The sequence below is a fragment of the Mus caroli genome, chromosome 16 (assembly GCF_900094665.2).
Source record: "Mus caroli chromosome 16, CAROLI_EIJ_v1.1, whole genome shotgun sequence".
NCBI lineage: Eukaryota > Metazoa > Chordata > Mammalia > Rodentia > Muridae > Mus > Mus caroli.
In genome coordinates, this window is record NC_034585.1 from 14,623,206 (window position 1) to 14,649,883 (window position 26,678).

General features: G+C 54.0%; 1 protein-coding gene across 1 annotated transcript; it reads left to right on the forward strand.

The window, feature by feature from the left end:
* Rtn4r (reticulon 4 receptor) lies at window positions 1–24,949 on the forward strand. Its single transcript, XM_021185654.2, has 2 exons — window positions 1–255; window positions 23,273–24,949. The coding sequence occupies exons 1-2, from the start codon at window positions 234–236 to the stop codon at window positions 24,670–24,672; spliced, it is 1,422 nt and encodes a 473-aa protein (XP_021041313.1). The 5' UTR covers window positions 1–233; the 3' UTR covers window positions 24,673–24,949.
* Window positions 24,950–26,678: the final 1,729 nt, after the last annotated feature.

Here is a 26,678-nt window from a genome sequence, read left to right on the forward strand (position 1 = left end):
TCCCGGCCCGCGCTGCGAGCGCCCCGCCAGTCCGCGCCGCCGCCCTCGCCCTGTGCGCCCGCAGCCCGCGAGCCCAGCCCGGCCCGGTAGAGCGGAGCGCCCGAGCCTCGTCCCGCGGCCGGACCGGGACCGGGCCGGAGCAGCGGCGCCTGGATGCGGACCCGGCCGCGCGCAGACGGGCGCCCGCCCCGAAGCCGCTTCCAGTGCCCGACGCGCCCCGCTCGACCCCGAAGATGAAGAGGGCGTCCTCCGGAGGTGAGTGTCAGCGCCGCTCCGGAGCCAGGCTGCAGCGGGGCGGGGCGGGGGGGACGCAGGGCATGGCTCACGCTGCTGGAGATGGAGCCGGGTCGCCGGTCGCTCCCGAGGGCCACCGCAGTGCCACGCCGCGCGCTGGCCGCTAGCAACTGGGCCCTGGGAGGGCGGAGCCCGCGGCAGCCGCAAAAGTTGCGGCTTTGCGGGAAAGTTGACAGCGACGGCGGGGCCAGGGATGGAGGGTACGAGGTTCCAGATGTTGGACCAGGGCCGGGTGGAGACTGAGGGCTGGAAGGGCGGGGTCCCACCTGAGAGCGCAAAGGCGGCGAATGGGTTAATGAGCGGGTTTGCAGAAACGTGGGCACCGGACCGAGATGGGGTCTGCCCAGCGAACCCTGCTCAGAAGCTGTTTCTTCGGGGTCAAACGGAGTAGGGATGAATACGGGTGTCAGCAGCAGCAGAGGGCGTGGGGGACAGGGCGATCCCAGAGCTATCTCTGGAGCAGGTAGAGAGGAGAACACACACACACACACACAAAGCAATGTCTCCTCCTCGGAGATCGGGAGGGCTCCTGAGAGTGAGCGGCTCCATTGAGGGGCGTTGGTGCTCGAAACACCCCCTCCTTGGCAGCCCTGTGGGATTCCCTCCTCCCATCCGGTTGCGAAGCCCCCACAGTAGGGGCAAGGGAGGATGGGCTTCATGCAGGTTGGACATGCCTTACCTGGAGAATCTGGAGTGAACACATTGCCTTCCCCAGGTGCCCACCCTATCTACCCTGCTGATGTCCATGGTGCCGCAGGCTGCACACACGTTTCTTTGCACGTGTCTACATGGGCTACATATAGCCTTGCACACCTCCAGTGCACACACAAACCAAATCTGCCCTAGTGTGCACATGCACATAAACGCTATAGGCACATCCCTGTACTCGGGTGCATAGCTCTGTCCTCACTCCTGCCTACACACCTATGACCATACATGCATTTATGCAGCCCGCCTGCTGCGATCTTCATGCTTAGCACATGCTGGGGCCCCTTAACAAGACCCACTCCCATGGAGACACGCTTGGATTTTGAGTAGGGATGCTCTGGGCAGCTGGACCCAGACAGAGGGACAAGTCCTGGAGTCTCCTTCACAGTGCTTGAGTCTGTGTGTGCAAGTATGTGTGTGTAATGTGGTATATATCTGCACATACATGATTGTGTGCATGACCATGGGTGCCTTTAAACATATCTTCATGTTTCCATTTGTCTCAGAGTGTGGGTGCCCTTGTGTACATAGGTGGGCTATGCCTATACCCTGCCCAAATCTGGACCAAAAGCCTCCAGAATGTATTTAAGGGTTTTGTTCAGTGTCTCTAGCCCAGGCTGTGAGGTGCAGAGTCTACCAGCTGCTCTCCCACCAGCCAGAGTTGGGGCAGTGGTGGTCTATGGTGGGCTGGAATCTACCTGGGCAGGGAAGATCCATTTCCCAGCTTGAGGTCACCACTGTGATAAAGGGTCTGACCCTGGACACACTTGGCTGCCTCTGCAGTTCCACCAACTAGGGCATCCAACCCAGCATGGTCTCCGAGAGGCCCTGCCTTTAGCACATTAGCTGTCCCCCCCCCCCGCCCCGCCCGTGACCTTCTGGTGAGCGGCTCTGTGCTGCTCACCTAGCTCAGGTGTTGTGTGGGGTCGCACCTGGCCACTCCCTTCACTAAGCCCCAGGCCTGTCTTCCCATCTCTGACACTGCATTGTCTCTTGTCCTACTGCAGTCAGGGGAGGATGGTGCACTTCTAAGGCAAGACCTCAGCAGCCAGGTGTGGTCTGCAGCAGATCCCACCTGGCAAAGGGGAGCCCACAGAGCCTGCTGCTGTGTTTTCTTAGAGTCTCCCTGTCTCAGCTTTCCTCATCTGTGGTTAGGCCAGCAGTCTGGGTTGTTGGCGGCATTTCTAAGCTGATGCCCACTGGGGTCAGTCCAATTTTCCCAAGGAGGTGGCTCTGTTTGTTTTAATTTTTCATACAATATGTTCTGATCATATTCTTTCCCCTCCTCAACTCCTCCCAGATCCTCCTCCCTAACAACCAACTCCATGTTCTCTCTCTCAAACAAAATAAAACAAAAGCCAAGAAAAATAGCAAAACCAAAAAAAAAAAAACCAAAAAAATCAAAATAGACAAACTAAAGAAAAAAATCAGTAAGACAAAAAAAAATGAACAGAACAAAAAGATCCATTTTGTGTTGGTCAGTTACTCCTGGGCATGGGGCATTTCCTGGATTGAGACAGGGTCTCACTGAGGCCCTGGCCTGGACCTCTCTATGTAGAACAGATGTCCTTGATCTCAGAGACCTGCCTGAGGTCTGGGATTAGCCATGCCTGGCTTCCAAGGTGTTTTTATTGTTTTGTTTTTGGGCAGGTGTAACCACATAGCCTAGGCTGGCCTTAAACTTGGAATCCTGCTCAGCCTCCCCAGCATTGGAATTACACGTCTAAGCCATGAAACTTTGCTTCCAAGGTTTGGCCCCCAGCATTTCTGCTTTAAAATCCCCCACATGTGCTTTCTCAACTCCTCTTCTGTAGGGGTTTTCCTGGGACTCCTGCCAATAGAGGCCCCTCCTTCCTCCTTCCCTCTACCCCCCTTCCTCCTTCCTTTTGGAGGATATATTGGGGAACTTAAAGAGGTGGTGAACCTGGAGAGGGACGAGAGCTGAGTCTGTGGCTCTGCCCTGGACCAACAGGGCCCTGTTAGCCCCTCTGCTCCTGTTTCCTTAAGGCAGGACTGACCTGTGGTTACAGAGTAAGAGTCACTAGTGGGAGTCGTCTTTTATTAGGGCAGCAATCAAGAGAAGGAGAACCCCTCAAAGGGGGAAGTGCTCAATAGCCTGTTACCTTGGAGGGCTAAGAGCTGACTCCTTGGCTGTGAAGAAGCCCAGGTTTGTTGCTGCTGTTTGTTGCAAGTGGTAAGTTGTCTTTGAAGGGCAGGGTCTTCAGGATCATGCCTCTCTCTTGCTTGCCAACCAGGCCTGGCTTTAGCACCCTTTGCTTGCCAAGCTACTGGCACCATGCCTTCCTTTGGAGAGAAAGGGTCCATCTGGGAGTGGAGGCAGAGAGAGCCCTTCTGCAATCCTGGGCCTGGGGCCCAGAAAGTCTCCCAGAAATCTCAAGCTGTGCATTCAAGAAAGGGCTCTCTCTCTCTCTCTCTCTCTCTCTCTCTCTCTCTCTCTCTCTCTCTCCTTCCCTCCCTTCCTCCCTCTTTCTCTGTGTGTGTGTGTGAGTGTGTGTACATGTGCACACACACATGCAATGGAAGGAGTATGTGAGAAGAATCTAACCCTGTCATAGAGTTGCAATGCTCCTGGCACTGGGTTGTGCCTGGTCAGTGAAGTCGATGCTGTCCTGCCCCCCATTCTGTGAGTTTTGACTTCCAACCCCAGGCAGGGCTGCCTGACTCTCAGCAGCCACCCAGAGCCTGGACCCTCACATCCCTAAGAGCTGGGGTGGCTGTTTTTGTGTCTCTTCAGGGCCTGACACCCTCTGCACCATTCTATGTGCCTGCCCTGTGGCCTGGCTACACCCAGTCAAGGTCACCTGTGCCAGCCACGTGGCTAAACCCCAGATCCTGTATTTGCTCACTAGCCTCTGTTGCTCACCCGCTCCTTTATGGCCTGCAGACCTCCTCTGAACAGACGATGAAGGGGGTGAATCCTTACCTCAGTGATTCCAGGGTTAAATGTATTAAGGGACAGGTGACTGACCACACAGCCAGTAGTGGGAGCCTAGCAGTGAATGTAGGGGACAGGCCTCCCATCTCCCTGCCTGTCCCCAGAGTGCGTGGGCCTGGCTAGGTCCCATCACACCCGGTGTTTGGTACTGCAATTTCTTCTTTTGTCACTGTATTTTAAACACTTTGCACATCGGGAACTATTCTTGTGAATCATGCTTAACTGGTGAGTGTGGAATCCCTTCCTGAAAAAGCACCAAGATGTACTTGTTTAAACCTACCTTGGCCTTTTGCGTTGCCTTCAGCCATACAATGCCCCCGTGTACATCCCCACAAGTCCTCAGTGAAGGGCATCAGGGCCAGGATGTGTACCCCTTCCTATACACTTGGGCTAACTTCCAGTCAGGGCCTACTGCGGCTCCACCCCACCGCCAGCCGTTTGAGTCTTTTTATACACATCAGGCGGGTGACATGGTAAGTGGACCAGGATTCCAGCTGTAAGGAGGGCCATCTGTTCAGCTGGCCCTTTGGGGCCCCTCTCTCCAGCCCTGTTCCCAGAGTTCCTAGGTACCTTGTCTGCTCCCCATGGCAGTCCCCACAGTCTTTCCCCAGGGGAGCCAGACCCAGGAAGTAGAGCCATGAGGCAAGGGCTATTGGTACAGTTTCCCAAGTGTCCTTGGGGAGGAACTGAGCAGGCAGAAGCCAGCAGCCTCCCTGTGGTGTCTCAGGTGGGCCTGACAGGCAGTAAGGCTCATGTAGTACCCTGTCACATGGAGGTTGGCAGAGGTGGGATGTAGGCATCTCAGGAGCTCCCTAGCCTCACGGGGAGCAGGTTGCCTGGGATGCTCTTTGACCCTCCTGGGAATTGGGAATTGGAGTTTCATAGACTACAGTTGGATTTCTTTCCTTTCCTTTTTATTTTCCTCCTCTTCCTCTTTCTCTTCCTCTTCCTCTTCCTCCTCTTCCTCTTTCTTGATTTTTGAGACAGGGTTTCTCTGTGTAGCCCTGGCTGTCCTAGAACTCATTCTGTAGAATAGGCTGGCCGTGAACATAGAGATCTGCCTGCCTCTGCCTCCCGAGTACTGGGGATAAAGGTGTATCCTACCACTGCCTGGCTATTTTTGGATATCAAACAAAGGTTTTATGATAAACTTTGGGGTGGGCTGGGTTAAGCTGCTGACACAGCATCTTTCCCACAGGGCACCTCAGAGCCTTGGTTTCAGATGGGGTGGGCATCTCTGAACTATGCAACAAACTCCATGGCCTGGTGTGCTCACGATGCCATTTTAGGAAGTAGTGATGGGGTGTCAGGTCAGGGGATGGGCAGGCCATCCCACACCATGCTGCACCCGTGGGGCACCTAGTAGATGGAGGGACAGGTTTCTCCTGGCGTTGTAAGGCAATGTGCAAATTTAACCTTTGAATTTATGACTCTATTTCTTTGCAGCAAATGTCACGGGAAATGTCAGGCAAAGGCTGAAGCTGGGTGAGGGGCCCACTGAGGTAGGGAGTGGGGCTGAACATGTTAGAGTGCCCAGGTTCTCAAACCAGAGTGAGGCTCTAGGGTGCTCACTGCCTCCTGGGAGGCCTCTCGGATTGTCCCTGTCCAACCTGCAATCCCCTACACAGTGTCCTCAATTTGTCCCAGCTATTATGACCTTGTTAAGATGTTGGCTTTCTTCACCCTCCTGACAGGGCCCAGATGGGGCCAGCTTGGGAACCTGCCAGAAGTTCCCCCTCCCCTGAGTCCAGCCAGCCATAGGATCAGCTCATTCAGTACTGACTTGCTGTGTGACCTTGGACCTCACCAGCCTTTGCTGGTCACTGAAGGTGTCCTCAGTAATCCTGGTTACCTGTAATGCTGGTGCTTCCAGTTTAGTGCCCCGAGAACCAGAAAAACATGGGGTTTTCGAGATTTAGGGTGCTGTTCTCCAGGAGAGATTGTGGGGGAACACACATGGCAACAGTGGGGGTGCCTTTGGCACATGAGCCAGAAGCAGGCCTTATAGGTACACAGGAAACATGGATGGAGAGCACAAAAGGAGGTTTCATCCTTTTAAGAATCCACAACCCCTACCAGTATGTCCCTTTGGTATGCCCAGATCCACCTGGCCTGGCAGTGGTTAATGAACAATAACTACCAAGTGCCAGGCTAGTGTGGCCAATTAGAGGTCTTTGGTTCCCAAGACCACTCAACCTGCACCCATCTTAGTCAGCTAGGATGCCCCTTCGGGTCACCAGCTTGAGCATCTCTCAGGTGATGCAGGGGTAGACAGGTACCTGGATGCTGCTCACACACACCAGTGAAGTCTCTTGTCTTTGCTGATACTCAGCCACTTCTCCACGGATGCCACAGCTCCTCAGCTGTGTTCCGCTGAGCATCCTGGGTTCCCCAGATTCAGCCAGATGGTATCATACCCTCTGCACCCATTCCCCGAGTCTGGAGTCTGTGCCTCTCCCTCTCACCCCTGAAGAAAGTCCAGTGTCCATTCTGACCTCTTGGCTAACCCCTCTAGCCCTCACTGCAAACACATCAGAGCCACCAGTCCCTGGCCCATAGGCATTAATGCCCTCCATACCACCCAGGCTCTTGCCTACTATATCATCTTCCCTGTTAGCCTCTGAGCCTGCCTGAAGTCCACCCTGGCTGCCCATTCAAGGAGTAAAGCCTTGTTCACTTTCTCTCAGGGTGGGCTAGAAGATCTTGTGTAGGAACTGCTGTCCCTTCTACCCTTGATGGGGGAACCTCTTGCCCCATCTCTGGGCTCCAGAGCCTCCCCATCTCTGCATCCTCTGAGCAGCCCCATCCTGGCATGAAGCTTTAGGGAACATTGAGCAGTGGGCAGCCACACCAGCAGATAGCTGCAGAGGGAGGTCCAGAAAGCTGCTGCATATCAACAAAGAGAAACGTTCTCCTCTGTCCCCCACTTGCCTCTATATCTGTTGGGAAATACCCAAGTTTATGGCTCTCAGAACTAGCGGCCTGGGCAGCCTTGTTGGCCAAGATGGTGCAGGTGAGAGCTTCAGAACCCAAAGGCGGATGCTGGCTCCTGAGTTTCCCTGTTGGGATGGATGTTGTGAAGGTGGACATGCTGGTGAAGGCCAGCTGGCCATGGGGAGCTTGATTGGACCATGCTGGCCAATTTCTGGTCATCCAGATAACAGGACTCCTCCCAGCAGGCTATGGAAACTGAGGCTGGGATGGCTTTGGAGCCCTTGGTGGGAGACAACGCCCCCAATTCCTGTACTTCCTCTAACTCTTGGTCAGTCCCACCTAACCTCCCACCTCTGGACATAAAATGGGGATAAGTGTGGGGGGGGGTGGCCTGAGAAGCACTGAGGGTACAGGAAAAGCCCGAGCTGGAGCTGCCCCTCTCCTCCAGCAGCCTCTTTGCTGAGAGAGTCTTTGCCCGCTGTCTCGAGTGGAGCAATGTTCTAGCTCATGGTCACTGGACTGAGAGAGCATGGAGGGTGAGGGAGGGTATACCGGCTCCAGGCAGGCTCAGCAGCTGGGGGATGCAGACAGGAAGCTAGGTCTCCAAAGCTTTGAGAAATGTGAGGTGTCGCTTAACCCCTGGGAGAAAGCCTGTCCTCGTGAACGTGGCTGATCTAAGAGCTTGGAGATCTTTGTCCCTCTGTTCAGCTTGCAGGACCATGAGAGGGGCTGACTGGATTCATACCTGGTCGATGGAAGCAGTTCAGGCAGGATCCTAAAACTGTAGCTAGAAACAGAATTCCATAGAGAGACAGGGTAGCTGCTGTCCTGAGCCTGGCCAGCCTCCAGAAGAACAGTCCAGGGAGGGCTGCGGGCCAGCCCAAGGTCGCCCAGAGTGTGCCGCTTGCAGTGCCCATGCCTGCTTCTGCCTCCACACTACCCCACAGTGAATCCTTCCATGGCTCTCTGCCCTGTTCCCTTGATGGGCTCTCAGACTTCATCTGATCTGGTTGAGATGTGTCCAGTATCCCCGTCCTCAGAGTGTACAAAGTGGGCATGATGGTGGCATGGAGCCTGGCAAAGCTGACCCCTTAGGTCTCCTTGAGAGCTGTAGACAGAATCCTTCAGCTCTGTCTGAGGAAGTAGCAGGACTGCTGGTGTTCCCCACTAAGCGTCCCAGGCCTGCCTGTATGGCCCTGGGTGTGCCCCATCCTCTGGGCAGACCATAGCCCCACCCTTTGTAAGGCTGATGGGCACTGAGCAAGCCCCCCACTGTGAGGAGGTTGGACTTTGGGTGGGTTTCCACTGCAGGATGCCCTCAGGTGGCACTGGCCTCTCCCTCCTTCCTCTCAGCAGTCTTCCTGGGAGATCTTGAGATCTTTGTAACATCTTTTCTCCCCAAGCTGTTCGGGGTTCCAAGAAGATGTCTTCAAATCTCAAGACAGAATGGTGTAGTGTGGGCGTCAACAGAGTGGCAAGAGGACCCCAGATCAGTCCTCTCGAGGCCCTCCCCTTCAAGGCCCACCCTCTCTATGGGGTTTCTCACTCCCTAGCCAAACTGGCCCTTTGGCCAAGGGGAGGGGCCCTGGCTGCTATGGTGTCAGAGCAGATGTCCCTCTGCTCCATGGGAGGCAGGGCTACCAGAGCAGACTGGCCTTTGGGCAGGGGGAGAAAGGAGTCAGGGGAGGAACTTACTGCACACAGCCCCAGCAGGATGCCCTCCTGGCTGTGTGTGTTCTGCGGCCTGACACGTGGTCTCTGCACACTGAGCCGTGTCCGGGCTGTCTTTCATCTCCAAGCCTCGGCCCCAATTTATGTCAGGCAAGGCTGACACGAGGACAGGTGTGACAAGTGTCTGGCTTCCTGTTCAAAAATTGGCAAAAGAAAAACTCTTCCCATAAAGATATTCCATCTACATCCCTCCTGGATGTCAGTAGAGAGCCCGTCACAGCCGAGACAGATGGCGGCCCTAACGCACTCCATCCTTCACCTGCTGCCGGAGCCACAGCCTGGCTACAAGGTGGCTCAAGGTGTCCTCGAGGTGGGTGGTGGTGGTGGGCCATCAGACCTCTTCAGAGACCTCCTACCACCGAAGGCTACTTCATTCCCAGCTCTCCCATAGGGCCTCAGTGACACCCAGCAACTCCAGGAGCAGTGGCGCATACACTTGAGTCCCTGGTGGTCCCAGCATCTCTACCACACTCCCCGTTCCCAAGACAGCTACCCAGACCCAAAGCCTCAGGGGGTGAATTCCCAGGGATCCCTAGGCCCTCGGGTCATATGACCATCTTTATCAGCTGTGACCACAGCCCTGTGGAGGGCAGGGTTTGCTAATGTGGTTCTGTGGTGGCAGATAGGGAGGGAAAGGCTCTCAGTCCAGGGCCTCACTTGAGGTCAGGTTGTGTGTGGGCACTCATTGTCCCTGTGTCACCTGGGAACATCTGTGGTGAAGACCTGCCCTACCCTAGCTGATGCCCTGGACCCTACAGCCCCATGGACAGAGCTTGTATGCATTGACCCCAGGAGGGCTCCACAGAGCCCGCGGCATGTCTGAAGGTGGGCAGGAGCAAAGGCCAGGACAGGACTGGTGAAGGAGTGGATTCTAAGAGAAGAGCCTTCAGGCCATGGGCCTGGGAACAAGGTAGTTTTGCCCAGAGGGGGGGTTGCATGAAGCCTTGCAGGAGGGACAGGAAGGGCAGCGCTGGGCTTTCTCCTCCACAGGGTGGGGACATCTGCTCAGGGAGAGCCCGAGTGCGCCTGGCAGTTCTAAGCTGGTGGACAGGACATTTCTTATGTAGCATAAGATGTTCCATAAAGTACAGATGTTCAGATGTACAGATGTTCCTCATGAGCCAGGTGTGAACCCCATCACGGTTCTTGATCCAGATGAAAGAATAAATTCAGGTTGGGGGCTCCCAGTACCCCCAATACAAGTGAATCCAGGGCTCCCAAACCCTGATAGATAAGGTAGACTGTGGTGTGCAGGACCTCAGGGCACAGGGCTACTGATGTATTTCTTTCTGCCTGCTCTGGCATCAACGTGACACCAAACAGAACAAGCAGGAAACATTTTGGATTTTACCAGATCATACTCATGTCTGAAAGAAAACCTGAAAAGAATACTCCCAAAGTCTTGAGAAGGAGGTTGTACTAGCTCACACTGCCGTAACAAAATACCGTGAACTGGGCATCACACACAGCAGAAATTAATTTTCTCTCCATTCTAGAGGCTGGAACTCCAGGATCAGAGTCAAATTCTTGTGAGCTACTTGTTCCTGTCTGGCAAATGGTTTTCTTGCTGTAGGAAATGGCCTCTCTGGGGTTTCTTCTAGGCCACTGATCCATCTCAAAGCCTCATCCTTAAGACCTTATCCAACCCTAACCACCTCCCACTAACTCCCTTCAAATACTTTCATATCAGGGGTAGGGTATACTGATTACACACTTAAAGGTCCAACATTTGGGGGCCAAGGCAGAACAATCAACAGTTCCAGGCCTGGCTCAGCAGGTAAGGGCACAGGCTGCCCTTCCCAAAGAATTCATGTTTGGTGCCCAGTACCCAGAACCCACATGATATCTTATAACCTTCTGTAACTTTGGTCCCAAGGGAATCTAATGCCCTCTTCTGGCTCTGGGGGCATGGTACCCTCGTGGTATACAGGCAACATAACACCCATACACATAAACAGGGAAATAAAATGAAGAGTTCCAGGCTATTCTAGGCTCTCACCTCACAGAGGTCACACCCAGGGTTCAGGTTGGGCACCGCTCAGGCCATTCATGGCTTCCACCAGCAAGCTTCATGAAGCACTTACCTCTTTCCTGGCCATAGTCTTAATGATTCTGAAAAACTGGGCCCCATTCTCTTTCCTCCCTGAAGCCCAGTACAGGAAGGTTCTAGAGAACCTGAGTCTCTGGTGCTCTCCAAATGAATGAATGAATGAACGAATGAACGAATGAATGAATGAATGAATGAAGCGAATGAATAAATAATAAATAAAATCACACTGGGGATTGGGACTTTGGGCATATGTTTTGGGGGAAGTTGAGCATAGTAGCTCATGCTGTACTCCCACTACTTTGAAGGCTGAAGCAGGGAGTCCTCTAGAGTTTGAGGCCAGGCTAGGTTACATAGTAAATTCTAGCCTGGGGTGTCCTATAGTACAACACTGTCTCACACACACACAAAAAGAGGTGGTGGTGGGAAGGGACAGTACAAACGCCCATCTATAACGGACATGAAATCATTCTTGAGGGCCACTCACAGAAACTCAGAACTTGGGCGCACGAGCCTCCCCCAGGAAGGAGAGGATCAATGTTGCTCCAGCCCTGGGCATCCTCGGGAAGCCATCTCTGCAGCCACACAAAGTCTGCCATTTGCCTATAGTGGACATCTAGTGTATGCTTGTCATAAGGCATGGTTCTGCACCATGGTGCCCACAGCCCATGACAGAAATAGGCTGCAGAAGCATTGGCTAAGTCTCTGTCCAGTCTCTGTGGGGCTGATGGGAACCCTGGCACTGAGGGACTCTGGGGTGTGCTTCACGTGTGACACCTGGGACCAGTTTTCCTGCCTCACAGCTAAGAAATCCAGGCTCCTAGAGCATTAGTCTTGAGTGAACTGCCCTGGGTAGCTGGACTTAAGGATGACCCAGCCTCATTTCTGGCTTCCAAATCCTCAGGGGTCACATGGGACTAACCCACTGGCCAAGTCATGACCACCCATGCCTGCAGCAGCCACCCAAAACAGCTGAGGAGTAGGTGGGGCCTAGTTGGAGGGGGGATCTGTCTGGCCTGCTGGATACAAGGTTTTAAATACTCATTCCCAGGAAGAGGTGCTGACTGTCATAGGTCCTGGTTACTGGGCCTTCATGTGTTGGAATGGGAGCACTATAGACCTAGGCTGTCTAAGGATCTTCTTGCACTGGGCTTCGGGAAGGAAGGAAATAGAGCTATGTTTTGTGGAATCATGGCGACTCTGGCCAGGAAAGAGGTAAGTGCTTTTTTAATCTTGCCAGTGAGAGCTATGAAGGGCCTGAGCAGTGCCTGAACTGGACACTAGGTGTGAGGTAAAAGTCAGGGCTCCCAGATCCCCAAGAATCACATGGGAGAGATGCATGCAGACAGATCCAGGTGTGGCCCCTGACACTGCTGACTGTGCTGTGGTCATTGGAGAAGTCCTCAATGGGGCCTAGGGCCTGTTAGGGAGAGGACTCCACGAGTCTGGTCCTTCCTCAGCTCAAAAGGAGCCTGGGACCTTGGCTGGTAGTGGGAACTTTTCACCTTCCTTTTGAGACAGGGTCTTTCATCAAACCTGCTAATTTGTCTAGCCTGCCTGGCCAGCAGGCTCCAGGCTTCCTGGCCTTGTCCTTCCTCTGTGTTTCCAGTTCTGAAGTTAGAGGTTCAGACATCTGGTAGCATTTGGCTCTTCTGTGGGTGCTGGGTTTCCTAAGTCAGGTCCCCACATTTGCACAGCAAGCACTTTATCGATGGAGCTTTGCATTTTTAAGAGCTGGAGGTAGGGGCAGCGGGAAGGCCACAGAGAGGCTGAGGCACTGCCCAGAAGTGAGGTCAGAGGTACCTGGTCTCCCCAGCTTCACAGCCCCATGGCTCCCTCTCCCCATGCCTGCTGCAGCAGCATCAGGATGTAGCCAGAATACAGTGACCTCCTTTTCTGTAGGAGGCAGTAGTGGCTGGCTTCCACCTGCGCAGGTGAGAAGCCGCCAACAATTTCCATTCCAAATTGATTTCAAATAAACAAGCGTTATCACACACAATCATATAGGAATAATTTATCACTCGTTAATAAAAGAGCAATTACTTATTCTCATTGCCCCTGCCCGTGTGCTGTGGGCTTTGTTGCAGGTTGGAGCTCTGAGAAATAGAGAAGCTGAGGCCCAGGGGTTGAGTTCCACCTCCAATACAAGGTGGCCCTTACTGACTTTCTACTGCTTCCCCAACCCCAAGACAACCTGAGATGGAGACGGAAGCCTAAACAGGGCGTGGCAGTGGTGTCCACAGTGAGAAGAGTCTCGGTCAGGGCCGGTCAGGGCGATAGAACCAGAGCAATGCAGATGTGGAGGGGCATCAGGGTTGGCCGAGGGACAGTGACTACAGAGCAGGACCTGTGAGCATCCCTTCAAGGGTCTGAGTTGCAGAATTCCCATAACAGAGAATGTAGAGTGGATCGGAGACCCAGGTCCATTCTCAGCCACCCTTGACTGGTCAGGGCCGCCCCAGAGACTAGTATGCCCTGTTCAGGATGCCAGCTTTCCAGCTCTCAGGACTCCCGCTCTCTTCTCTCTCACCTGTCCTCCTGTTTCCCTCGGCTTACAGTTGACTATAGAGGATTTCCTTCTCCTCTTGTCACACCTCATGGGAGAGCAAACTCTTCACAGTGTCATTCCATTGTCCCCTGGGTCCCCTCCCAGGCCCTTGTCCTGCTGCCCTGGGACGTTCTCCCTTTGTAGGATGTACACTAACTTCTGTGACTGTGTTTTGTTTCGGCTGAAGCACCTGTAAGGACCGTACAGTGAAGAGCCGTCCGAGCCCTCCCTTGTTTACAAATGTGTTCAGGCTGGACTGGCTGGGACCAGAATCCCATATTTTAAAGCCTTTCTGAGTCTTGCAGAATTGCAGTTTCCTGGCATGCAGGGTGCTTTGGGGAGCTTTAGTACTACCTTGCATTGTTTATGACCAGCTTTTCCTCCTGGAATCTCCCAGTTCCCAGGAGCTTGAAGTTAGCCGTGAATGCCCAGTGACGATCCAGGTTCTTGGCTCTAGGAGTGGCATTATTTCTTGGATATTTTTTTACCTCCATTTTCTGTTCTCCCTTCATACAATTGCCCTAAAACACAGTTGACCTATATTTGCCCATTGAATCTCATTCAGTTTTTCTTTTTGTTTTTCTTTCTGGAAGATTTCCTTGACCTTGTTTTCCAACCCTTCTATTGATTCTTTTAATTTTAGCAATTCTATTTTTAATTTCTAGACACTCTTTCTTGTTCTCTGGTGACTCCTTGGTCATAGCACCCTGTTCTTGCTTTAAATCCACTTCTGTCCCTGGGTGAACCAGTTAGAATTTCCCCCTAATTTATGACTCTTCCTGACCTTCCACCTGCCACCTCTTGAATTCCTTTGTTGTCCACCTCTGTGCCTTTTCACAGCTGTGATGGTTGCTGGTCACCTTTTCAACCATGCTGAGATGGGACATGTGAATTGGCAGGTTCCAAGCCATCAAGTAGGAGCTGCCCTGGGCTTCCCCATATGCCAAGAGCAGAGACCCTTTCTCTGCATGTCTCTCTATTCCTGACTCCACAGGGCGTGCTCCTCGGTCACCATCATTTCAGAGGAGAGTGAGCAAGGGTCTGTATGTGGTTCATAGAGTGTGATGGTGGTGGTTGGATGGAGCAGAAAGAACAGTTTGACCTGGTGATTAAGCTGCTGCAGCTGCTGCTGCCTGAGTTCAGGTCTCTTGCAGAGTGTGGCAGGCTGTGGTGTGTAGCCCACCTACCCCCACAGGCCAGCAAGCCTGCTAAGATGATTTTCAGGAAGCCGGCACACAGCTCCAGATATACTAAAGGCACAGCCTAACTGCCACTGTCCTTTGGTACAGGCACAGTATTCTCTGCATAGAGCAGGGACCACAGTCAGGCCATGGAAGAGTGGCTTTGTGACTGCTACAGCAAAGGGTTCTCATGGCTCTTATGTGTTGATCTGTACCTCACCTTCTCCGGTTCCTCATCTGAATCACAGTGACCAGGGTCAGGCATAGAGGCTCCATGTACCAGTCCTGGGTGTCAAGATGTAGGCTAAATTCTTGGGGGGCAGGACACTAACTCCAGCCCAGACCTGGCTAGGAACACTTCAGTGTGAATTCAAGGCTGTAGGCAATCTATAGGGTCCCGGAGAGGTGGTGCCGGACCAGCATGATCCTCACATTGCTGGTGTAGTGACAGGCTCAGGGGACCTGGCTTCTTCTCTAGCTACTCTAAAAGTGGGTAGAACATTCATTTGAGCCTCAATCCTCAGCCAGCCTAAGGAAGAAGGCTTGGACCAAGAATGAGGTGCTGTGGGGGATCAAGGAGGCCAGAATAGCTGTCTCTTCCTGCCCTGTGGTCCTTGGGGACTTAGGTAAGGTTGCAGGAATCCTGGGGCCAAGGTGTGTGCCTAGGGCCTTTATGTGTGGACTAGAAGTAATGGCTACCTACTCACTGGGTAACGTGGTGTCTTGGTCACTGTGCTATTGCTATGAAGAGACGCCATGACCAAGGCAACTTGCATGAAAGAAAACATTTAAATGGGGGCTTGCTTTCAGTTTCAGAGCTTAGTCCATTATCATCATGGCAGGGAGCATGGTGGCAGGCAGGCATGGTGCTGGACAGTAGCTGAGAGCTACATCCTGATCCCCTAGCAGAGAGAGTGACTAGGCCTGGCATGGGCTCACCTCAAAGCCCATCCCAGGTGCCACACTTCCTCCAACAAGGCCGCACCATGGGCTGGAACTGTGGTCCAAAAGGAACCTTTCCTCCCTAAAAAGCTGACTCAGATTTTGTCACAGAAAGCTGACTAATACGTGACCGTGACTGTTAAGTGATGGTCGAGGTCCAGCAATGATGGTGATTATGATAGTGCTGGTGCTAATGACAGCAACAGTGGTGACGGTGATGGCCATGGTGGTGGTGACAGTGACGACAATGACAATGGAGATGTCCATGTGATGATGACAGCGAAAGATACCTGATGCCCACTTTCAGTTTGTGATCCTGGCCATGGGTCTGCATGAGTAGCTAGTTCTGAGGTCATCAGAAGTGGTCCAAACCTTCCTGTTTATCAAAAAGTACCTCCTTTTCCTTTCCTGGGCTAAGTCTCCTCACCTGTAATGAATCCTGTTTTCTTAACTGTGAATGCCTGGTCTGTTAGCCAAGGCTAGACTCTTGTCGTCTTGGGAAGTTTATCAGTGCTGGCTTGCTCCCATGTCCCATGCTCCCATTTCCACCCAGACCAAGAACTAATGGCCATGAGTCAGAGAGCCAGCTCCGTGGAGCCTGACCAGAGCTTCTAAAGCAGTTTGTAGCAAAGGGTCCTCAAGGCCCTGCAGAATCTGGGGGTGATTATACTGGCATGGCAGGACCAGCATCCTGGCAGACCCCCACCTGAGCCGAGCCACTACCAACCCCAAACCCACCTTCCCCAGGTTTGTTTCCCTGTCAGGGCCTTTTTCCTTCCCTCCCAGAAGAGGAGTGACCCTTACTACTTCCTCCTGATACCTGGGGACAGCCATTCATCCTTTCTTAAAAACAGTTTTGGTCTTTTGGCTTGTTTCTTCGTCTTCCTCCTCTTCCTCTTCCTCTCCCTCTCCCCCTCCCCTCCCCCTCCTCCTCCTCCTCCTCCTCTTTCTCTTCCTCCTCCTCCTCCTTCTTCTTCTTTTTAAAGGTTAAAAAAATTTAAGCCTACATGTATATGTGTGAGCCGTGTGCCTGGCTCATGCCCTCAGAAGGACATGAGCTCCCCCAGGAGCTACATTTAAAAGTCACTGTGAGCTGCTATGTGAGTGCTGGGACCCAACGTGGCCTCTCTAGGATTGTTCTTGACAGGATGGCCTCCAACTCCTCATCTCCTTGCCTCCACCCCCCAATGCAAGAGTAAAGGGTTCTCTACACCCCGCCCCCCAGCCTGGTTTGGGTTTTTTGAGACAAGGTCTTGCTATGAGTGACCTTCAGCTCAGAATCCTCCTGCCGCAGCTTCCCACTTTGATTTCCAAGTTGTGTTCTATTATACGCTACTTCCACATGCTACCTCCAGTCCCCCCGAGTGTTGGTCTTGCCCAGTGTTCCCCTATGCTAACTCTACACTAAGGTGAGAGACCGCTGTGATCAGCCCACCCAGCCATGTGGGCTTGGCAGGAGCAATAAATAGCCTTCTCTGACTGCAGTGTTCCTTTTCCTTAGGCAGGAGGTCCAGTGCCCTTGACTGAGCCTTTGTGTGTGTTAAGATAACCACACTGCACACAGCAGGTGCTCAGACACAAAGCAGGTCGGCAAACTTCCTGTAAGAGAGCCCTGCATTGTGGGCCACACCATGTGCGGTGCCAGCGTCACTGTGCCGAAAGCAGCCCTGGATCGTGGGTGAGCACATAGATGTGGCTGCATGCCAAGGAAACAGCTTATTGCTAATGGAAAAGCCCGCTCTTGGGCTCTTGAGTGCCTGGGCCCCTCAGCCTTTCTTCTAGCTCCATGGACTCAGTGCTTTGGCCTTGGAGGGTGATTCCAGCGGGCATATACTCCATCTTGGATCCCTCATGCCCACTGGCACTCCCTGCCTGTCTGCTGCTCTGTGACAGAAGTCTCTGGAGGCTGGGGTGGCCCAGCTTAGGATGGCATGCTGAGGCTGGCCATTTCTAGAGGAGTCCTGTCTGCTTTCTTTCATCCTGAGGAGTGGCCAAGAGGCACCATCAGTGGGTCCCAGAAAGTGGGAGCCAGAGGGTGCAAGCTGATGACAGCCTCAAGGTCTGCATTGCCTTCTTATAGCAGAATAAGTTCAGCCTGGGCAGAGGCCACTGCTTGCTTGGTTGATCATGTTTTACAAATGCAAGAACCTTGGAGAGGCGTCACCTACCTCCTCCCACCACAGGGTAGCAGACCCTCCTCTAGGCCCTGATGTCTGCACAGCCCTCTGTCCCAGCCCATTTTTGCCCCTTTGCCCAAGGCTTTTATAAGATGTTCACTCTGTTTTGCATACTACAAGTGACATATTGGCAACACAATCCTGTGTCTGCCCTCCCCACCCCAATTGCTTGCCCCTAGTATATGTTGTTATCTCCCAGTCGAGGCCTAGTATATACACGTATCACATGCACCCCCAAGACCTGTACTTATTTGTGTTGATACTCAGGGCCTCAGGGATCAACCGCAGATTCAGGGATAGGATGGGTGATCCAGGGCTCTGTCTAGGATACTTATCCCAGAAGTAGATAAGAGGCACAGAAGGCAGAATCCAGTACTATAGACCCTGCCAGGCAGAGCCCTCCATCCTGGACAGCATCAGGACGGCAAGAGTGTAAGAGTGTGTATGTGTGTATGTGGGGGGTATTTGTGTGGCAGTCCTGGGGCTTAGCCTTCATAGGATGCCTATGGTAGGGATATGCCAGTCATTGCTTAGTTCCACATTAGTATCCCTGGGGACTGAAGCCAAGACTGGAAGATGGATTGAATTAGCAGCAGGACCACAGAGGAGGCCTGGGGGTGAGAGGCAGGTAATTAGGCAGCAGGTGTTTGTTGGCTAGCAGCTGCCTCAGGGAGGGGGACACTGAGTTGGATGGGCTTCAGCTAGGCAGAACCTCTAGGTACTCCACCATAGGCCCACAGAGCAGGGTTCTCAGGGCGGGGGCCCAGGAGGTAAGTATCCCATAAGGCTCAGGAGCCCTTAAGTAAGTGATGGACAGGAAAAGAAAATGGATTCCTAGGAGAGACACACACTTGTAATCCCAGCTAGCCGTGATGCTGAGATAGAAGCACTGCAAGTTAAAGGCCAGCTTGGGCATCTTCAGACCCCTCTGTGAAACTGAAAATGAAAGAGCTGAGCATGGTGGCACATGCCTTTAATTACAGCACTCAAGAGGCAGAGACAGGTGGGTTTCTGTGGGTTCTTTGAGGACTGGAGGATGACCTGACATAGTCAAAAGCCACTTCCAACAACTCTGCTCCAGTTGCAATACATCAAGCAGCCAGAACACATACCAGGCCTCAGTTTCCCCACTGCTATGTCCCGGCCTGAGGTGCATCATCATGGGTCTTGTATCTGCCTATCATGGCAAGTGACCTTGCCCATTATCGACCTGGCTTGTTCTGCTCGATTGTCAGGATCAATAAGGAACAAGGCCTCAAGGGATCAGGGCAGGGCAGAAGAGGCTGGTGACCACACCCTCAGGAGACACAGGGTGGGCTGTCCTCTGGAAGCTGCTGCCACCTTCCTGCTCCCCTTACTGTGCTTTGGAGAGGGCCCAGGCAGTACAGTGTAGATACAAGCTGTCACTGTGCGTGTCTGCGGCTAATGATGGATGGAAGGTGTGCTGTGTGTGTGAGAGAGAGGAGGGAGTGAGTGAATGTGGGGGTACAGATGGGGTGGGGTGGAGAAGCACTGGACCCAGGGAAGGAGAGGATGACTGCAGAGTTGGATGACTTGGTCCGGCCAATCTCTCCCGGAGCTATTTCTGGTCTTGTATGCTGAGCTGTTCTGCCTTGTAACTGTGGTCTCTTCTGAAATGCTTCAGCAGCAGCCCAGCCCCTTCTACAGCCTTCTGACCCCAGCTTTGTATATCCATGGAGATATCCTCCCAGCCCTAGACAGCATGGGAGATCCCATGCCCCAGTGCCTATCCAACAGACCAGCAGTCTAGCACCCGTTAGCTGCCCTACCCATGTCGCAATTGTCCTTCATGAACTAGCTAGACTGTACTTGACAGCACTTCGGGTAGCACATGCCCTGTCTCCCACTCCCCACTTCCTTATAAACTGTCTCAGTATGTGAGCAGAACTTCACTACCCACTGCCTCGGTTTCCTGATATGTGAAAGAGACTGCTGCTGATGGTAAGGAATGAATTCCTTTGTAACCTGAGGCTTTTATACCTCAAGTAGTCTATCTGGTAGGCTCTTCCAAAGTCCATAGGGTAGATATTTGTACTTTCAGACACCCATCAGCCCCAAGGGCACCCAGTTGGTAGAAGGATGAAAGCCAGCGCCCGGGGTCTGTGAGCCTGTGAAGCTGCACTGTTTTTTGGTCTCATCATGTGAGGACAAGAGGCCATCCCCATAGGATGTCAGGCTTGGCTAGGTGGAAGGTATGCAAGACCGCAGTGGGATAGGAAGATGCTAAAGAAGGCAGTCTCAGCTCTGCAGTTCACTGGGCTGCTGAGGTGAGCTGCTGACCTCAGCAGTGCCTGCCTGCTGGCTCAAGTGGCTGCTGGGATAGGTCCTGGAAGCCTCTCACCTACCTGACCCCTCCCCTCCCTTTCTCCCTGTTCACACCCCCTGGTTTCCTGGCTTCCTTTCCTCTGTCCCTGCCCTCTTCTTGCCTCCTATTTCCTCTCCTCCTCTTTCCTCCTCTTCCATTTCCCATCCCTAGTCTCCTTTCTCCCCCATCTCTCTCTTCTTCCCTCTCCCCATTCCCTCATCAATGAATGTGAATATGGGTTCTTGACTCAAAAGAGCTGCAGGTGCCAGATGAATAGCCCAGTAGCTGTATCCTGCCTGATCTGGCTGCCCCAGGTGGAAAAGGAGCCTGGGTCTATATCCAGTTATTGTCCTCCCTGGGGAATCTCAGAGCCATGTGCACCAGGAAGCCAATCCTTTCCCACTATCACCTGCATGTCCCTGTGGCTCCCTAGATGACCTGAGCTGAGCCAGAAGCCACTGGCCATGACCTAGTTCCAACAGCCAGTTAGTTCCCCATGGAAAAGCCCTGGAGGAGACCCACACACAGGTCTGATGAAAACTGACTTAAGTGTAGCTAGAGAAATATAAAAAGCTATATGCATAGCTTACAAGGCTGACTCAAGTGGATGTAGGGTTCTGAAGGTGTTTCTGTGTGGATGCCGTGTGAGAGATGGACCTCCCAGGACCACTTTCTGCCCACGTGTGCATGCCAGGTGCTTTCTGAGAATGGGCACGTGAATGAGACTGGTTGGGAGTGTCAGGCAGAGGCTACAGGGAGACCAGAGGGCTAAGCTGCCCCGTAGAAGGAAGGCCCTTGCCCATGAGAATCGGTGGGCAGGTTTGGGAATGGAAAAGAAATGGGAATGGAGGGGTCCAGACCTGAAGTTCAGAAGCTTTGTGGCTCAGGGCACTGCAGAAAGCACAGAATGAGCCATCAAGGTCTGCAAGGTGGCAGACAGAGAGACTGAATAGGGCAGCCCAGGGGTGGGGTCAGGGAACATCCTCACACGCCTGGTCAGGTGTCTGGGTATTTCCCCAAGCCCCTACTGTGAACACAAGCAATGCTGCAAAGTTGGGTTTGATTAGCTCATGAAAAGATGCCCCCTCATGCTTGCTCAGCGCAGGAGTTGCCATGGAGACCAGCGGGCAGGCCCCAAGGGGGGCCCAGGCTGGAGCCAATTACTGTGGCTATGGCAGAAGAGCCTACCCCAGCCCCTGTGCTGACAGGGTAGGTGAGAAGGGCCGCCTCTCAGAAGTTGATTTCCAACAGAAACACAGCTGTGTCTTTTACCTTCTGCCTGGCAAGGCAGAGCACTCCATGGCAACTCCTTTGGTTGCCCACCTCCCAATTGTGGCTCAGCCCTGGGGACCCTGACCACAGTCAAATTAGCATTGGGTAACCTCAGAACTGGGGGCTATAGCCTGTCTCAGTCCACCACTGATGTGGTGGGTGGCACAGAGAGATTGGTAGTGCCTTGAGTGTATGTGAGGTCCAGTCAGGAGCCTGGCATTGTGGGTGACAGGCACCCTTTAGCATGACTGGGCTGACAAAGTGACCTACCTGTCACCCATGGCAATAAAATCTCCAGCCTGGCCATGGGAACATGAAACCCCTCCCCCCATTTACCCAGTCTTGGTTCCTGAGTTCAAGACCAGGAAATGCTGTACTCATGGTATGGCAGATAGAGCATCATGGGGTGCCGACAAGGCCAGGTCCCACTGTCCCAGGAAGGACATGTAAGAAGAGAATGTGAGAAGAAGCTAGCTGCTTAGACAGAGCCTCAAACCCATGTGCAACCCACACATGGCCAGCCCAGGGAGGGGCATCCATGGGTTGAGAGCTTTTGGGCCTGGCTTGCCACCATGGTTGCCAACAAATGACCCGAGGCCCAGCAAACCCAAGCTCTTCAAAGAAAGCCACTGAGTATTAGCTCCCGGGTCCTGAAAGCTTGCTCAGCTGTCAGGCTTGCCTGGCCTGTGCAGCTCAGGATTTAGAGCAACACTCGAAGGAGGACCCTTTATGGTAAGGGGTCCAGTGAGAAGTTCCCAGAAGCCAAGGCTCAGTGAGGAAAGCTAGCTCCTAGCCAGCCCCTCCTCCCTCTTGCTCCAAGCAGTTAGCCAGCCTTGGCCTCCTGTCTGCAGAATCCTGCTCTTAGCTAGCTGCCAACACAGGTGTTAGCTGTCAATGGAGGTGTTAGCTGATAAGCCATAACCCTCCCAGGGGGATTCACATTTTAATAGACTCACTCCTGAAAGAGCCTTCGGCACTCAAAGGGATGGGGCTCTAGTGACAGGCCAAGGAGCTTTTTCCTAGGGATGTGGCACCCCAGCCCTAGCTGCAGTCTGCTCTGCAGCAGCTTGTCTGGGTCCTTGGCCACAACCAGGTATATCTGGCCCTGAGACTAGGATGGGGCATAGTGCCTTGGGACCACTAAGAGAAGTGGGGTGGCAACCGGGATGGGCAGGAAAGCTGGGAACGAATGGGGCTGAGAATGAGGCCAGGGGAGGAGGCTGCAGAAGGTGTTCACAGCCAAGTCAGGAAGTGCTTAAAAGGGAGGCTGTGTGGAGGAGGAGCAGCCTGCCCTGGGGGCCTGGGAGAGGCTGCTGGGGTAGAATCCTGTGCCCTCCCTCCCTCCTCACCTTCCCCAGGCTTCTCTTCCTTGGTTAGCAGAGGTGCTAATGAGAAGACCTACCCCCTCCCCAGCCCTGGCCCCCAGCCTCAGGAGACCTCGACAGGCAAAGGAAGCCCTCCAGGGGCTACACAGTCTCCATTCAAGCATATCTCCTATTTTAGCATGAGGGGGTCCCTAGATTCCCAGTTGTCAGAGGTCCTCAAGAGCTGTAGGGGACTGGGCTGGGCATGGATTGTGAGCCTCAGCCCCTCCCCTGCAGCCTGGGCCAAGGGACAAGGCAGGTCTAGGAATGCATCTCAGTGGTTCTCCTACAGTGGTTTTTCTGAGCCAGACTCCCCCTCTTCCATCTTAACCTGTACCCTGATGGAGTTGAATTGGGCAGGCCAAGGATAAATAAAGCTATGGCCGGTGGAGGCAAACAGCAGGCAGGTCCCAGGGGGCTCTTCAGTGTGTTGGAGTCCTGAGCTGGTATATGCACTACTCCAGAAGGCCTTCAGATGTGTGGTTTTGGTGACCAATTGGGCTAGCCCTGTGGGATAAAGCAGCAATCATGTCAGCAGGTGTATGAGGTAGGGTGGCATGGGGGTTGGGGGTTCAGACATGATCACCAGTGTGGAATGTGCCTCCAAAGACAACTTACAACCCAGTATTGTCTATATGGAGTAGAAGGCAGATGTCTTCCATCCCCATCCCCAGGGCTGGCAGCCTTGGACTCTGCCCAGTCCCCTGGAGACCCCACTCGAGGAGAATTGGTTCCAGCATCAACTCTCAGCTCTTAGGACTCCTGTCTGATCATCTTTTTCTCTGCCCACAGGAAGCAGGCTGCTGGCATGGGTGTTATGGCTACAGGCCTGGAGGGTAGCAACACCATGCCCTGGTGCTTGTGTGTGCTACAATGAGCCCAAGGTAACAACAAGCTGCCCCCAGCAGGGTCTGCAGGCTGTGCCCACTGGCATCCCAGCCTCTAGCCAGCGAATCTTCCTGCATGGCAACCGAATCTCTCACGTGCCAGCTGCTAGCTTCCAGTCATGCCGAAATCTCACTATCCTGTGGCTGCACTCTAATGCGCTGGCTCGGATCGATGCTGCTGCCTTCACTGGTCTGACCCTCCTGGAGCAACTAGATCTTAGTGATAATGCACAGCTTCATGTCGTGGACCCTACCACGTTCCACGGCCTGGGCCACCTGCACACATTGCACCTAGACCGATGTGGCCTGCGGGAGCTGGGTCCCGGCCTATTCCGTGGACTAGCAGCTCTGCAGTACCTCTACCTACAAGACAACAATCTGCAGGCACTCCCTGACAACACCTTTCGAGACCTGGGCAACCTCACTCATCTCTTTCTGCATGGCAACCGTATCCCCAGTGTGCCTGAGCACGCTTTCCGTGGCCTGCACAGTCTTGACCGCCTCCTCTTGCACCAGAACCATGTGGCTCGTGTGCACCCACATGCCTTCCGGGACCTTGGCCGCCTCATGACCCTCTACCTGTTTGCCAACAACCTCTCCATGCTGCCTGCAGAGGTCCTAATGCCCCTGAGGTCTCTGCAGTACCTGCGACTCAATGACAACCCCTGGGTGTGTGACTGCCGGGCACGTCCACTCTGGGCCTGGCTGCAGAAGTTCCGAGGTTCCTCATCAGAGGTGCCCTGCAACCTGCCCCAACGCCTGGCAGACCGTGATCTTAAGCGCCTCTCTGCCAGTGACCTAGAGGGCTGTGCTGTGGCTTCAGGACCCTTCCGTCCCATCCAAACCAGTCAGCTCACTGATGAAGAGCTGCTGAGCCTCCCCAAGTGCTGCCAGCCAGATGCTGCAGACAAAGCCTCAGTACTGGAACCCGGGAGGCCAGCTTCTGCTGGAAACGCCCTCAAGGGTCGTGTGCCTCCCGGTGACACTCCACCAGGCAATGGCTCAGGCCCTCGGCACATCAATGACTCTCCATTTGGAACTTTGCCCAGCTCTGCAGAGCCCCCACTGACTGCCCTGCGGCCTGGGGGTTCCGAGTCACCAGGACTTCCCACCACTGGTCCCCGCAGGAGGCCAGGTTGTTCCCGGAAGAATCGCACCCGCAGCCACTGCCGTCTTGGCCAGGCAGGAAGTGGGGGCAGTGGAACAGGGGATGCAGAGGGTTCAGGGGCTCTGCCTGCTCTGGCCTGCAGCCTTGCTCCTCTGGGCCTTGCACTGGTACTTTGGACAGTGCTTGGGCCCTGCTGACCAGCCACCAGCCACCAGGTGTGTGTACATATGGGGTCTCCCTCCACGCCGCCAGCCAGAGCCAGGGACAGGCTCTGAGGGGCAGGCCAGGCCCTCCCTGACAGATGCCTCCCCACCAGCCCACCCCCATCTCCACCCCATCATGTTTACAGGGTTCCGGGGGTGGCGTTTGTTCCAGAACGCCACCTCCCACCCGGATCGCGGTATATAGAGATATGAATTTTATTTTACTTGTGTAAAATATCGGATGACGTGGAATAAAGAGCTCTTTTCTTAAGCTGTGGCCTCTTGGGCTGCGGTACTGTGGGTGGTGCGAACCGAGGGTGGGTCCCAGCATAGCATCTCCTTCAGACACTGGCACAGAAGGCCTGAGAAGAGATAGAACTGCCCACCCCCATTGGTAGGGCAGTTTGGGCTGAACGGGCAGTGGGGTGGGGGTGGGGGTTCACATATGGAAGTGAGGTGACATTCTCACCACCCTCCAGCTGCACCAGTGCGCTTGCCCCATAGCTGACATCCATGAGCTCAGCCAACTTCTCTGTGAGCTGGGCCAACTTTAAGCTCAGCAATCTATGGTTCTAAACAAGCTCGGCTTTGTGAGGACATCTACTCTGGGGTCGTCCAGCCCAAGGGGAGGCTGAGAGTGAGATGCAAAGACCTTGCTCCCCTGCTTGGGAATGGCCAGAAATGGGGTAGCTCCAAAGGAGGCTCAAGCTCACACAAGGGCTGTGTGCACCCTCAGATCACTGCTCCAGGTCACGAGCCTCATGCCTAGGTACCTCAGACCACCCCACGGCCCTGACGATACATGTGGTCACGAATACACGTGAGTACGGAACAGTCGCACATGGCAGAGCAGGAGCCACACAGACAACACGTGTGTGCATGTGCTTAAAACAGCACAAGCAAGAAGATGCGTGTGTGATTCTCTGAGGCCTGGGCTGAAAAGACCTCAGACACAGAAGGAAAAGAACCAGAAAAGAGTGAGGAAGTGGTTGTGAGGGACCAGGAATGGGTCTGTCTCCCTCCCCCAGGGCAAGAGCTAGGAGAAAGGAAAAAAATGCAGGGACCTGGGGGAGGGAATTGGGGGAGCCAGATGGCCATGGGGGCGGCCAGGGATCCAGAAGCTCGGGGAGGAGGCTGGGTGGAGGAATGTGCTCAGAAACTATGGAGGAGGGACCCAGGGCAGAGTTGGAGTCTGAGGTCCTGGTCTAGGCTTCTCTTCCTTACCAGGCAACCACTTCTAGGAAACCCCTGGGCTTGCCTCTGGGCCTGGGCCTGGGCCTGGGCCTGCTGGTGCTACCACACATACCCACATGGCTGTCCACATTTACACCTGCAGTTTGTTCCTCTGCAGAGTGGACTCTAGCCTATGCTCCAAGCCAGGACATCATTGCTGGTCCCTAATCTGGGGATGCTGCAATTAGAGCAGGTCTCATGGGTGAGAGAGCACTGCTTGCCCAGCCCCTTCCTCTTAGGAGCTAGTCTCCAACGCCCTGTTCACCCTCGTAGCCCTAGCTGAGGAGGCCCATGAAGAAGACAGCCTGCCACAGCATCCTGGAAGGCTGCTGGCCTGCACGTGGTGGACGGGACAGGGGTCTTCATCCACCCCCTCATCACTAACAGCAAGGAGCTCCTGCCTATTTGGGAAGACCAAGGCAGCCTGCTGAGTCTGTGGGAGGGGCAGTGCTGAGGGGTAAGGCTAAGTCTTCCTAAATATAAGTCAGGACCAAAAAGCTTCCATTGACAAAGAACCTTAGGGTGTCCTGAGCTGGCCATCTGCAGCAGATACTGGCGCTTTCGGTGGCTTACGGGACAGAGGGTCCTATCTTAGTCCACATGCCTTTGGAACAGGGAGTCCACTACATATGCTGAGCTTGCTCCTCATGGATAGGCACTATCTGGCCTCAGGCCACTTTCTGTTTCTGTCACCAACAGCTGGCCCACAGGTGAGGACTGGATGTCAGCCCCTGTGATGGCAAAGAAGGCTTCTGGGCCACATGCTG